The sequence below is a fragment of the Balaenoptera acutorostrata genome, chromosome 4 (genome assembly GCF_949987535.1).
Source record: "Balaenoptera acutorostrata chromosome 4, mBalAcu1.1, whole genome shotgun sequence".
In the NCBI taxonomy this organism is placed as follows: domain Eukaryota; kingdom Metazoa; phylum Chordata; class Mammalia; order Artiodactyla; family Balaenopteridae; genus Balaenoptera; species Balaenoptera acutorostrata.
In genome coordinates this window covers 96,308,290-96,322,777 of record NC_080067.1, presented here as the reverse complement: position 1 = coordinate 96,322,777, position 14,488 = coordinate 96,308,290, and the positions used below count along the sequence as shown (strand labels likewise).

Below are 14,488 nucleotides of genomic sequence, written 5' to 3'. Positions count from 1 at the left end.
ATGTAAAACACTGCAGGAAGAGAAAGGAAGGAAAAAAAAAAAAAGCCTCTTGCTACATATGGAGGAATTTTTAAATTGAACAAGAGGCAAGACAAAAACCCAACAAAGCTAGGCAGAGACACGTGAAGTACTAGGAAAGGTAAGTAAGAGATGAAAGAGGCAGCTGGACAGATAGGCACAGATCGCAAAGGAGAGCCAGTCAGGGAGGAAGGGTGGGAGGGTGTTTTGAAGGAGAAAGACATTTGATTTGGCCGAAAAGGTTGGAAAGGTTTGTTGCCAAAATGACAAATGGTGTCACTCTGAGAACATACAGTAAATAAAACTGGATGGAAGAGTCGATGGCAAAAATTGGGATCACTAAGTGAAAAAGCAGATTATGGGGGGGAACAGATACATGATGTTCAAAACATTGTTAGCAACTTTAATTTGGTGTGACAGAAAACTTACTGCCATTATAAGTCTAATTTAAAGAGAATGAACTGGCCCAATGATGCCCAAGTAAGAGGGCTCCTGCTGCTGTGGTCCCTTTTCCAGAGAAGCTGACGAGAAACAGCAAGGGTTGACTTCATCTGGCGTTTCTCCTGCTACCTCTGTGTGTTGTCTAGGGCAGTGAATGCCTCAAAAGACAGGCAGTGTTAAAGAGAACACAAAGGATGGATAAGTCCCAAGACTGAACCCCAAATAAATGAGAGCTGACTACATATTAAAGGTACAACTCTGGTTCATAAAAAAGTTTACTATAAAGATTTCATACCTGACTTTTTCTTAATAGAGAATAGGAATTTGCATCTTTTTCAAGTCCAACTGCTTTTCCCCTCCTTTCATCAAAATTGATTTCTAAAGTAACAAACAATACTAGTGAAATATAAATATTTTCAGAAGGAAAAAGAGTAGAAGGAGCCATCAAATTTGTATAAAGGAATACAGTTCCCTCTACATATGATAATATTTTGGACAGGAACACAATTAGGGAAGAACTTTTTTTTTCCTTTTTTTTTTTTTTCAAGAAGAGCTGTCTTCATAGTGTGTTCACTTTTCTGAGGCATCAGCAGGTTATAAATTTTGGTTTGCCATGGGCAAACCAGTTGGTCCCAACGTAAAATATGACAAGCAATTTGGCATAAAAGAGGCACGCGGGAACATTCAGTGGACTAAGAGATAACTATTGATAATGCAACTACAAATATGAATGTCTTATTACACAAACAGGAAGAATAACTAGTATTTTTAGAGGGCATTGGTGAGCAGTCAAAAAGCTTGGCAAATTACCTAGAATTTTTAAAAGTTTTAAGTGATCAAATATTCACATCAAATATAAGTCCACCCAATAAAGATCTTTGTTTTTAACTCTTTTCACTAAAAGCATGAAATTAACATTTGCTCTCCTGTAGGTACCCCACTGTTGTCCATACAGAAGATACATGTGCCTATCTTATACATGAGCGCATACACACACACACACCCACAAGGGAAGAAAATCTAATAATCTAAAAGTACTCCAGGCGATCACAACTGTCAGAATGTTAATTTTCTTCTAATGGGGGTAGGAAACGTGGGTTTTGTTTTACTTTTCAATCTTAGAGTAAGGTGAATATGAGGCAGGACGACAGGAGGAAGATGACGGGTGTTTATCATGCAACACAGATACAACAGTAATAAAATCACCCGTTCAGGGTTGGCCTATTGGCCTGACGGTGACACACATTATGTTGCCATGCAGAAGACTCATAGTTCAAATCTCAATCTTGGTTTTTCATGCCCCAGATCAGAAAAGAAGCGAAGAAACACTGTAGATTGTGCCTTCAAATCCGAGGAAGGGAATTACGTATGTTACAACCATCGCTATTTCTGCTGAAAAGTGTGAACAAGGTTCTCTGAGAATAAGTCTGGCTCCTTTCTGCAGTGATGTTACCGTGTCACTGGACCATGTTCAAAGAGGAGAAAAAGTGCTACATCTCATACAGCGGCAGAAGCAAATAACAGAAGGACAAGACAGGATGTAAAGGGTTGCGTGAAGAAAAGAAGGAAACATCCATCAGTAAAATCACCCTCAATCCGGAAAGGGTCTGGTACACTGTACGTTGAAGGAACAATGTGTGAGTGGCAACCCCCAAGAATGAAGACCATGATCTCCGTCAGTATCACATCCCACGGAGGCAGCCTACAAGACAGATGTTCCTGAATGAATTCCTGTCTGTGCTTAATGTTATTCCCTTGACCTGGAAGTGGCAGACCCATTATTCAGCTAACACCATAATTGCCACAGTGGCTGTGAACCTGAGTTTTCTAAGGCTTGATGGAAGCCACTGTTTTCATAGATAGCTCTGGGTAACCAGGTTAGTGTCAGGAAATTTTCACCTTGGACCAATTTAAACTGGTGACCTAGAGTCAAGAGGCCCTAGGATCTGAAAGGCATCATTCTTGGAAGTTGCCCACTCTCCTTTGCCCCTAATTGAATAAAAATAACAACAGAAAACTGGATATCAATTGGGCACACAACACAGATCATAATTCTTTTATTAACTAAATTAAAAATGCTTTGAATAAAAACTTAACTGTAACAATCATTGAAAGGTCAATTTTTTACTTTCTCCCATAGATGGAAACCAGTTACTTTTCTTGTTTTCTTCTCCAAAACAGTGAATCAAGGCCACGGTGCTTAAACACAAGTGTATTTCTTTCATGTCGTACTACTCTCCAAATCAGAGTCCATCATTTTACTTCAGTTACTCTGGAAAATTGAAAAATGAACATATAATTGCTATGATGTCTATTTTCTATGCCTTTAACAAGTTGATGTATTTTAAAATTTGAAAATCGTTTCAGATATATGGTATCTAAAAATAAAGAAAAATTATTTAATCTTAGATTTGCAAAGGTCACGGACATAAACCGGGCAAATCATTAGCCTTTTTAGTTGCAGTAAGTAAAAGGCCAATGCCAAATGGAAATAAAAATCAACAAAATCTGATAACCTCCGTTTGCTGGGTTGGCGGAGAAGCCAAGAGACACTCACTCTTCCAAAGCAAAACATATTTATCCTAGAACAATATTCTATCACTTTCACTTTAGATCGACACCATTCATTTAAGGTAAGAGAATTAAACATGTGATTAGGTGTAAGTGAAAGAGGAAATGGGACTGTGGTCCCAAGAGGGTACCTGGAACCTCACTCACCAACAAGGCAGTTACACTATGGGCATCGTGTGCTGTTAGTAGGAAGAACCCACCACAGACATTTGGAAAAAACCCACAAATTCTGAACAGCTAAAAATTAGCAAAATTAAGGGAATTTCAAAGGTCATCATAGATTTCATGTGCTATGAACACACAAAAACTGCTGTCTAACTCCTGATACAATGGTGCAAAAAAAGTCACATCTTAAAGGAAATTAACAAAGGAAGAGGCACTCAAGGTTCTTCTACTGGTTTTCTGAAAATGAAGAAGTGTTTAGTTTTTTCATTACAACTACAGAGGAATGACGCCACATAGGAAAAGGAAAAAAAAAAAACAACGAAATCAAAAAATAGAACACCAGAATGCAAACACGGACAAACCATGCCACACTTTCAGGTACCAGTTCTTTTTTAAATGCCATTTACTGTATTCCTGCTAATCATGGTTTTTTTTAGGAGGGCAGTGGTTAGTAGAGCATGCATTTTTTGTAATAAAGGCTGTGACGCAAAATTACTAAAGTGGGATCATTCTGTGACTGCTTACTGAACACAGTCTAAGCATTGTTTTAAACTTAGTCCACTAGACACAGTCAGCGTGTTTTTAATCTTACGCAAAAATTAATTACACTCAGGGGAATATAGCCTCTTGAGATAAATGCCGCACTTTGCTGTAGAGGTGAGCAGGCAGGTCACAGACTTTAAACAGTAAAATACGAAGCAGACTACTCACATGATCAAGGAATGATTGTAAATAGCAAAGGTATGAAGAAAGTTTTGATAAAATGAAAACACAGTTTTTAAAATGTTAACAGAACTAAAGTATCAGAACATGTTAAGGTAAAATCAAAATGAATGCTTGCAAACACTCAATATCTCAGACTTACTTATCTTTAAGAACTAATAAATATAGGTCTTTGAAAGTCAATAAAAATTAGAAGTTATTAGCCCAGAGTCCCCCCTCCCAAGAGCTGAAGTGACTAAACATTTCTCTCCCTCTTTTTTAAATCCTTTCCCAAAAGGTTAGAACCCAGTTCCTGCTTGGAAAAGCAGAGATATTAAGTCTCCATGGGTTAAATGCAACAAAATCACTAACACAAGCACAAAAGAAACTCTGTCAAGATGATAAAGATTTGTGCCAAATTATCTAAGTGTTGTATAAAAAGCATTTTAAAGTTACAGTCACCAGACATTGCATCTGAAAAATACCTTTTTTAAAAAAGAAGTAATTCCTCTTTGTTGTGAGCAATGAGACTGAAGAGTCTGATTAGTGACACCCTACAGCTTTTATATTACTAGTTTTGCAACTTTTAACAGAGTAGATTGAAGTTTTAGAAACCAAGAAATGTAGGCCTTTATGATTTGACAGTGTCCCTTTTATTTTAAAAAAGCCATACTTTCAAGAAGCAATTTTATTTCTTTTCAATGTCCATATTTTAACCCACCTATAATTGTGGGTGCATTTTATACTTACCATCATTCATCATTCCTTTTGATTCTTTAAATGCTAAGAATTAGTAACAAGCCAAGCAGTTAGTAAGATTCCACAATTAGAAATCATTTCTAGACAAACAAATATGCAGTAATATCATGCCAACTATTCCACAGCTATAAAGCCAAATTAATTTTAAGGTTATTATTTGATTACAAAAGCCTTTCTGTGGATCATACCCACAGGCTCCACAAAGGGACACAAAGTTGGGAATACAGATCTAGATTTAGAGAGAAAGAAAGTGAGATGTTTTGGTCTCACTCCAAGATGACAACCTGTGTCTTCCTGAAATTTATAATTAGAAATTAAAATTAACTGAGATTCTTCTCTACTGGGGGTGCTACATTTCATCTTGGCCAATTAAAAAGGCAATAGTCCCCTCACCCAAGTATCACCTGGCTAGCACAAGCAACTACTGGAGAGACACAGAACAGTGCATTTTTCTCAGAGGTGAAAATGTTACAAAAGCAATACTCTTAATTCTTGATGAATAATCAAGAAAAGAGAGGTTAAGGCAATAAAAAAACCTAGATTCTTCCCAAGGCATAGACAGCATTCTAACTGCTTTGGGGGCCAGTTCAAATTATTATGAACTGGTAATGGATCAAGAAGAATTTATAAATTTGTAATAACCACATACCATTAAGGGGTTCCTCTACAGCTTTCTGGAAAATATTTAAAATATATTTACATAAAATAGAATTTATTTCATGTCCTTTTCTACTAAAATTTATATATGCTAACATTTAAACTATAGACAAACAGTGAATATATATAGTCAAAAACCAAAGTAAAGCAATAAAAGTTACTTAGAAAAGCAAAGCTTGCCAAGTCTAGCTATTAGTTTTATAATAACTAAATTATTCTCTTAATATTCTTTTTTTATGCAGAATTTCCCACCCCACCCTGCCTCTCTCCGTTCAAGAAATCCTAACTGAGAAGCACAAACACAGAGAGCAACATAATAAATAATACAGTTAAGCCAGAGATGAGAACACAACAATCATTTTCAAGTTGCGCAAATTGAACTCAGTAACAGGGAAAGAAAAAGTGTTATGATTTAATGGTCTAATGGCTGGATTATGTCTAACAGAGGCACTTTTAAAACTTCTGGCTGTTTGTGACCAGTGTAGCTACGGCACCAATGTTTTTAGAGTGAACACCTGGGGTAAGATGCAACCCCACTTCCCTCGCCTCTCAAGCACATCTGTTGAGGCTTATCAGCTTTAGGGGCATATGTAATCTCCGCTTCGTGCCACAGACAGGAGTCTTGCTTTTGGCATTCCAGACAGAGCTATTATTAATCCTTTATAGGAAGGTGAGTACAATACAGCCCTTTCAAGATCTTATTTCCATAAAGTAGCTCTTGTGCTTGTCACCAGGATAAGTCTCTATCTACAAATGTTTTTTTCATCCCCCCTCATTTATCCCTCTCAGTTTATCTCCTAAATTTGCTCCTTTTCTTGGAATTTTCTCAGCTAGCTTATTAAGGTAGCCAAGATATAGTAAAAACTACAGTACAGTTTGCAGGAAGAAAAATGCTTATAAAATGGGGGAAGGAGGGAAATGAATCAATTCAGAACAGCTATTTTTCGGCCATATTTCCATTTACTTTATAGATTATCATTTTTAATGAAATCAATTTAATATAAACTTCTCTCCCTCATTTTTAAGCCTGAAATATCAATCTGTATATGCACATCAAATGGATCCAACAGGTGAGGCAATATATTGGAATCGGCTTCCTTCAGCAGATAACGACCATTATTCTTACACATAAACTTTTCAGTTCTGGGTGTGAGAAGACAGCACAATCTTAAGGTATCATTTATTCTATCCCATTGCTAGTAAATGACCAAACAGAAGTTTTAAAATAGATTGGATCTATCCATGCAAAGGTCATGAAATGACTTCAGTGTTCTCTTAATTTGATGTCACACCAAACAGAGAGCAATGGGGTTCAACATCTCAATTACCACTCCTCAGACTAAACCATCAAGTGATCATACCCAATTCATTTAAGAAATTTTAACTTACCCTAGGAGGTTGTATAGTCTTGTGATTGGAAGCTGATGAAATTAAAATATAAGAAAATGAATTTAATAAATGAAAGAAATTAAGGCAATATTATGTTTAATTTTAAGATAAAATGTTCACGGCTAAAACTAAAGGTTCCAGTAACTCCACTGAAAGATTTCTGGCTTTGATAGACTATTAAAAATACAGAACACTCTTAATTATATACACTGACAGAATAAAATGATGCAAATAATCCACCCCAATCAAATAATAAACACACACACTCTCTCATTTGTGCATGCCATATCTCCCCCCAAATCAGCCACTTGTTACACTTTGTGGTGGAAAAACTTTGGCATCAACTCAGCCCTTCTGTAGGCTCTACACCCCTCCCTACTTGACCCAGCTGGAATGTGGAAAGAATAGGGCAATGACCACTCCATCGCCCACCCTTAGCTCACTGCTCTTGTTCCCTGTAGCCCAGTCTTCTTTTTTTCTTCTTCCATCTTTCCAGTTTTCAAAGCTCCACATAGCTAACAAACTAAAGAAAATATCAGATCCCTCTGAGTGTAGAGAATTATTCTAGGCAGTTAATTTTAGCTACAATCAAGCCCTTCTCTGTATCCCTTCTTAGCTTTTCAAGTTACCCTTCACTGCTGCTCAATGGATTGGTTAATGAAGATGAAGGAATACAGGGCACGAAGAAAGTGACAAAAGGGAAAAGAACCGCTCTAGTTGCATAGGGAAGAAAAGAGAACTTCCTTACAAAGACCAAGTGAGAAGGTCCCGGAGCAGCTAAAACCAGTCCTAAATACAGAACCAGAGTCCCACAGAGATAAGCATCAAGGGGCAACATCCTGTGAGTGACTCTGTAGGAAGGATGCTACTGGATTGTCAGTTCCACTGGTCTATGGATTGGATGACGGCACTGGATTTACTTATGAGCAGATTGAGGCAGGCCCCCAGAACTGCTCTGGTCTTCTGTGCTAATTATGTCCTACCACTCCTCCATGTCCACTCTACCAAGCGTCTAAAACTGATGGAAAATGGGGGTGACACCTGACCCAAGCCAATCTATAGAGGAGTCAGAAGTAGGTAAGGCTCACTCCAACGGGGGAAATGGCAACTGACTGGCCTGAAAAGTTTCTCTCTCCCATTGGAACCTGGAGAGGAGACACAGAAAGAAGACTAGAAAGCTGGTGAAGGGAAAGAAAGGTGAAAAGGAGACAGAAAGTAAGCAAAGAGAAGCTCAAAGCTTTGAGCCAAAGGTAAGAAAATATACCAGTGAGAAGACATGAATAGGATCAAAAAATAAAAACATTAAGGAGAGGATGAGCTAGTTGGCTAGCAGGTAAAGAACCAAAGAGAGAGGAACTAAGTAACTACACTGGCAGGAGGGCATCAGCTAACTCTTGTTACTGAGAGGGCAAATGATGACTCAGTCTTTAGAGATGTACTGGATTCTTCCAATTCCTAAACTACTTACTATACTTACTCTGTGAGGCCCAGTTATAGATCTGCTCTCATGAGATTCCCATCTCTGTTAGTGTCATGTGTGGCTTGAAAGAAAATCTCCTTTACTGGAGTGGCACCTGGGGAGTGGTTTGGTCCTTGCAACCAAACAAGAAGGAAACCCCTTTTCAAAGTACGATGGAGTGAAATGTGTTGGGAATATGGGTAAATCACATTTAGCAACCTCCCAAATAAACCAAGCAGAATTACAGAACTTTATTAGGGACAATCATGATAGTTACATGTATATACAACTTACGTTAACTAAACCATGTCCTGTGTCTATGTTCTATCAAGGAAAAGAGATCTGAACAGCTATGTAACTTTCTGATTGGCAATGTGAAGGGTCAGAGGTAAGATTTTAGAGCTATATTTTCGAGCTCATAAATTATTTATCAGAATTAGTATTAAGGACTGCCAAGCAACTGCTTTAATAACCCTAATAACGTGTAAAGAAGAGTTTCTGAGTTCTGGTTCTCAGGCCCAAGGAACATCACGTTTGGCTAGCCCATTCTGAAACAAAGATATCTATAAAGAACAGGGATTCAAAGGGCACCAGTCAGCCGTGATCCCTCAAATATTATAAAACCAAACAGTGCAGAAGTGAATTTTGCTTGAGTTAATCCTCTTCAATAGGCATATGACCTATGTGACTAAAGAATGACTGCGATTTATCTGCTGTTACCATGGGCCTAAGGCATTGACAGCCATGTATATATATATATATTTTTAATCACAAGCCTTAAGCATTCCATATGAGCTCACTTGCAATGCTTCATCTGGATTTGTTCTCCTCTCCCAGGAACACTTGACCCATGCTATAAATATATTTCCAGGTTTTGAATTTTCAGGGGCAACTTTTTCTATTGATTCCAGATTCACCTATCCTCAACAATGGGGAAGAAAATATCACTGAGTTTTACATATCTATTTCATGTCATTCTAAAATATCTGAGATGTGGTAAATATGGTTTCTGACTGCTAGTATGTTGATTCATATCAAAACATGACTATATTCCCTTATACTGAACTAAATAGCAACGGCTTAGGAAAATTAAAAAGTGACCCTTATGAAGAATGGACATAAGCATCCTACATAGGTAACACACCCAACTTCAGTGAGTTTAGTTAGTTCTTTGTAATCTTCTATATTGTCTCACATTCTTATTGTTCTCAGCCCTTGATTTCATTTTATGAAATTTAAATGTTTTAGTAAATAAACAAACAAAAAACCCTAACACAGTTAAAAAAGAACAACAGAGAAAATTAAACTTAAAATCCTACTATTTAAAGTAATAATTAAGGCTACAAATTTAAACTGGGAAATAATGAAAATGATAAAAGTTAAATCTCTCATAGGGACATAAACTTACTCCAAGATAGCTTGGATTTAAAAAAAAAAAAAACTATCTGAGGATTTTATTACTTTTAAATCAAGACACATTCTTTAGACTTTTCCAAAATAGAGCCTCTGCAACAAGTAAAAGTTACACTGGAAGCATTTACAATTTTTACTTCCTGATACAAATGCTCAAATTTGCAACCTTAATGTTATATATACTCAGATTTACACATTCAGATTATATATGAAAAACACATCAACTTTTCTAGTCTACCACGTTATCTAAAGAGCTACTTTCCTGTACCTTTTCTCTTCTTGCCCTTCAACTGACCGAAGGTATTTCTCTGAACTTTGGTATCAGACAAGTTGATTTGAAAAGTTAATTTAGAATAGTCTCAAAATGTAAATAAAACTGGACTAAATTCTCAACTTACACATGGTATATTTATATGTCAAACTATCATAAAGAAAAAATAATCTGGGGAACTTTCCAGGATTTCAGTTTCACTTTGAATCTGATGTGAGAGTAATATGTTTGTAATTATACTGGTTTCACAGGCTTCTTAGGGATGTAGCAGTGGAGAAGGGGGGAGAGCGAGGTCAAGGGGGTATAACAGCTAGACAATGCTTATTTCCACTGAGTCAGCATCTCCAGACCTGCTGGTCTTTGTGAGACACGGAAGGCATGTGGGAGCATGGAAATAAAAGGGAGCGTGATCCAGATAATGAGGGGAAAAAAAAGAACAAAGAGCTGACCATCAGTCAAAGACACCTAATACAGCATCACGCTGTAGGGATACTGCAGGTCACGTACTGTTCTCAAGTGTTCATAGGGAGCTACAGCAGCAGTGTCATCTTCAAGACCCAGACAAATGGTGACTAGAAGACTCAACAAAAATAGAATCTGCATCAGCATTCATAATGCGATGCTCACAATGGCTACAAATGAATGCCATTCTGCTTTAGAAGTCTTAATAGCGCTTTACGGCTTGAACTAAGAAAATTTCATTGAGGAGACAACTCTGGCTTCTGAACACATAAACTAAAGATAAGTAAATTTTAGTTAAGTATTTTACTTGTTTATCTAATAAGCATTAATTAAAGGGGGGCAAAAATATATAAAAGAATTGAACTCAATGATTAGTCAGCGAAAGCTGAAGTTCATAAATAAAGGTAAGATTTCTTTGAAAGTACTAGACAAGTCAAGTAGGGAATTATTTGACTGTAACAATTCAAAGTTTATGTTAATTTTTAGAAACATATGAAGTTTACCTAAAGCAAAGCAGAAAGACTGACATTTTTGCTCCATTAATTTGTAACTTTTGATTATTTTGACAAATGGTTAAGAGTTTGCTTTACTTCATAAATAAAAGACAGATATCTTTTATTTAAGGGAGACTAATATAACCAGATTGTAGGGAATATCTTTAGCTTAAGTAAGACATCACACTAGTTTTAGGTACTTAATATTAAAGGCATCTACCTCCATAAACATATTAAAAATAAGAATTTACACAGAGATCTGTTATTTGAAAATTGGAAGACTAAATACAAAGTTTAGAAATAATAAGCTAAGTCCACACTTACTCACAACTGATTTTAAGAGTAGTAAAAGCTTAAAATTTAAAACTCAATGTTCTAATTATACTGGTTTTAACTAAAAATATTTTAAAGTCAAGTGTCAGAGGACACTGCTCTTTAATTAACAAAAGTGACAGATTTTGAATTTCAATTCTGTCTACTAGGGGAGTCAAGGTCTGTAAATAGTCTGCAAGAAGAGCAACTGACAAATAGGTCTCTGTGAAAGGACTCTATCATAGAAACAATGGGTGAATTAAAAATCCTTTTTTATTAATTAAAATGAACCCTCAGGGCTTCCCTGGTGGCGCAGTGGCTAAGAATCCGTCTGCCAACGCAGGGGACATGGGCTCGAGCCCTGGCCGGGGAAGATCCCACATGCCGTGTAGCAACTAAGCCCATGCGCTACAACTACAGAGCCTGCGCTCTAGAGCCTGCAAGCCACAACTACTGAAGCCCGCGCACCTAAAGCCCGTGTTCGGCAACAAGAGAAGCCACGACAATGAGAAGCCCGAGCACCGCAATGAAGAGTAGCCCCTGCTCACCGCAGCTAGAGAAAGCCCGCGCACGGCAACGAAGACCCAACACAGCCAAAAAAATACCAAAACAAAACAAACAATTAATAAATTAATTTAAAAAAAAGAATCCTCAAAAATCTCTCCTTTTGTTTAGTAGAAAAAAGTTTATACATGCTAAAACATACAGCTGTTTTCTTTCTTTTTTTTTTCAGCTTTCCAGTATATTATATATATATATATATATTTTTAATTTTTATTGAAATATAGTTGATTTAGAATGCTGTGTTAGTCTCAGGTATACAGCAAAGTGATTCAGTTGTATATATACAGGGGACCGTTGGTCTCGCTGGTCTTTTTTTTTTTTTTTAACATCTTTATTGAAGTATAATTGCTTTACAATGGTGCGTTAGTTTCTGCTTTAAAACAAAGTGAATCAGTTATACATATACATATGTTCCCATATCTCTTCCCTCTTGCATCTCCCTCCCTCCCACCCTCCCTATCCCACCCCTCTAGGTGGTCACAAAGCACCGAGCCGATCTCCCTGTGTACAGCTGTTTTCCTTTAAACTAGTTAATAATCTAAACTTTTCATTAGTTCATATGGTTTCTACCCCCTTTTATTGCCCCCCAAATAATTCCAAATTTATTTAAAAAATACAGCAGCATTCACTGTATTTTCTCATTTTTGGAGTTACCAATGCATTTCTTTGGTCCTAAACAGTAAGAATTAACCAAAAGCATTTTCCTGGCGTAGGCTAACAAAAATAAGGTTGACTTACCAACACATTTCATATAAACTAATCCAAGTAATTCTGCTAGAGCTATAATACCCAAACCTGAAATCAGAAGAGGACCATGTACTGGGGTACACTCTGTAAAAAACAAATGAAATTCTATATTAGAAATTCACATGAAATAATTGAACTTTTAAAAAAGAACTAGCAATAACAGTAATAATATTGAGTTTTAAGGAGATTCTTTTTCTAATTATCAAGAAACAAAAATTAGCTACATATGTTCATCACTATTAAGTCAGTCAGTGAAATGACTCCCAATTACTAAAAGAAAAAAGGCTTTGTCTGTATCATATGTACCTTATCACATCAAGACTAATGGAAAATAGTGTGTAAAGCTAAGGCTCCAACCAACTGGATGGAGCCTGGTTATTTTAAAAGCTCTCCCACAAATATAGGCATAGCAGTTTGACTGCTGGAACAATCAGCCCACAAGCCATATACAGCCAATATTCTTATGGCAATGTGGAAAGCACTATTCTCAGTGGGGTGAAAATGAGAGTACTAAAAGAAAAGCTCACAGCACCAAATGGCTGGCAAGGATGTGGAGCGACAGGAATTTTCATCCACTGCTGGTGGTAATGCAAAATGGTACAGCCACCTTGGAAAACACTTTGGCAATTTGTTAAAAAACTAAATATATTCTTAACGTACAACCCAGCAAATGCACTCCTTGGTATTGACCCAAATGGAGCTGAAACTTACGTCCACACCAAAAATGCACATGGATGTCTAGAGCAACTTATTCTTAATTGCCCCAAACCGGAAGCAACCAAGCTGTCCCTCAGTAGGTGAATGGATAAACAAACTGTGGTACATACATACATACAATGGAATGTTATTCAGTGCTAAAAGGAAAAGAGCTATCAAGCCACAAAAAGACACGGTTACTAAGTAAAAGAAGCCAATCTGAAAAGGCAAAATACTGCATGATTCCAACTATAAGACATTCTGGAAAACGCAAAACTATGAAGACAGTAAAAAGATCAGTGGTTGCTAGGGGTTTAGGGGGAGGGAGGAGGAATAGGCAGAGCACAGAGGATTTTTAGGGCAGTGAAACTTTATTGTATGATATTATATCTATGACTATGATCCATGTCATTATACATTTATCAAAATCATAGCATGTGCAACACTAAGAATGAACCATTACGTAAACTATGGATTCTGGGTGGTAATACGTCAATGCTGGTTCGACAACTATAACACATTTACCACTCTGCTGGGGGATAGCGGAGGATGCTGTTATGTGGGGTATACGGGAATTCTCTGTACTTTCCACTCAATTTTGCTGTGAGCCTAAAACTGCTCTAAAAAATAAAGTTGGGCTTCCCTGGTGGCGCAGTGGTTGAGAATCTGCCTGCCAATGCAGGGGACATGGGTTCGAGCCCTGGTCTGGGAAGATCCCACATGCCACGGAGCGACTAGGCCCGTGAGCCACAATTACTGAGCCTGCGCATCTGGAGTCTGTGCTCCGCAACAAGAGAGGCCGCGATGATGGGAGGTCCGCGCACCGCGATGAGGAGTGGCCCCCGCTCGCCACAACTAGAGAAAGCCCTCGCACAGAAACGAAGACCCAACACAGCCATAAATAAATAAATAAATAAATAAATAAAATTAAAAAATAAAGTCTATACATTAAAAAAAAAAAGAAAGAAAGAAAAAGAGAAAGAAGAACTCTAAGAGAAATCCCTGGTAAGACAAGGTGAGACTAGAGAAGGATGAGACTTTTACCTGAGACACAGAGGCTGAATCCAACCACAGAGAGCACGTGGCCCAGTACTTGAAGGATCAATATGGCAATGGTGAAGAAGGACATCCCCATAGCTGCAGACAGGAGAAGTGGGTTGAGAGTGTTTAAAAAGCAATCACTCCTACTTGTATTTTGTGCAATCAAGAATAATATCCTATGACCAAAGACTGCCTCTGGAGCTCCTTGTCAGATGGTAGATTCTTTTCCAGTGATCTAAACCTTGCCCTTCCATACAAGTGGTCAGCTCCAGACACACACATTCAGCAATCTTTAATTTTCACAGTGAGCTGAGGTGGACTGGCAAA

The 14,488-nt window shown here is 37.4% G+C and overlaps 1 protein-coding gene across 3 annotated transcripts in view; it reads right to left on the bottom strand.

The window, feature by feature from the left end:
- Window positions 1–2,483: 2,483 nt before the first annotated feature.
- Window positions 2,484–14,488, bottom strand: part of CD47 (CD47 molecule) — a 52,904-nt gene continuing 40,899 nt past the window's right edge. Inside the window, exons 6-11 of one of the 3 annotated variants that reach the window (XM_007187140.3) lie at window positions 14,165–14,257; window positions 12,416–12,508; window positions 6,703–6,734; window positions 5,306–5,330; window positions 4,648–4,680; window positions 2,484–2,731 (exon numbers count right to left, since the gene is read on the bottom strand). In XM_007187140.3, the coding sequence (XP_007187202.2) occupies window positions 2,727–2,731; window positions 4,648–4,680; window positions 5,306–5,330; window positions 6,703–6,734; window positions 12,416–12,508; window positions 14,165–14,257 (281 nt within the window). In that variant the 3' untranslated portion in view covers window positions 2,484–2,726. The remainder of the gene's footprint in view (window positions 2,732–4,647; window positions 4,681–5,305; window positions 5,331–6,702; window positions 6,735–12,415; window positions 12,509–14,164; window positions 14,258–14,488) is intronic. The other 2 variants (XM_057545146.1, XM_007187141.3) reach the window with 2 other exon arrangements.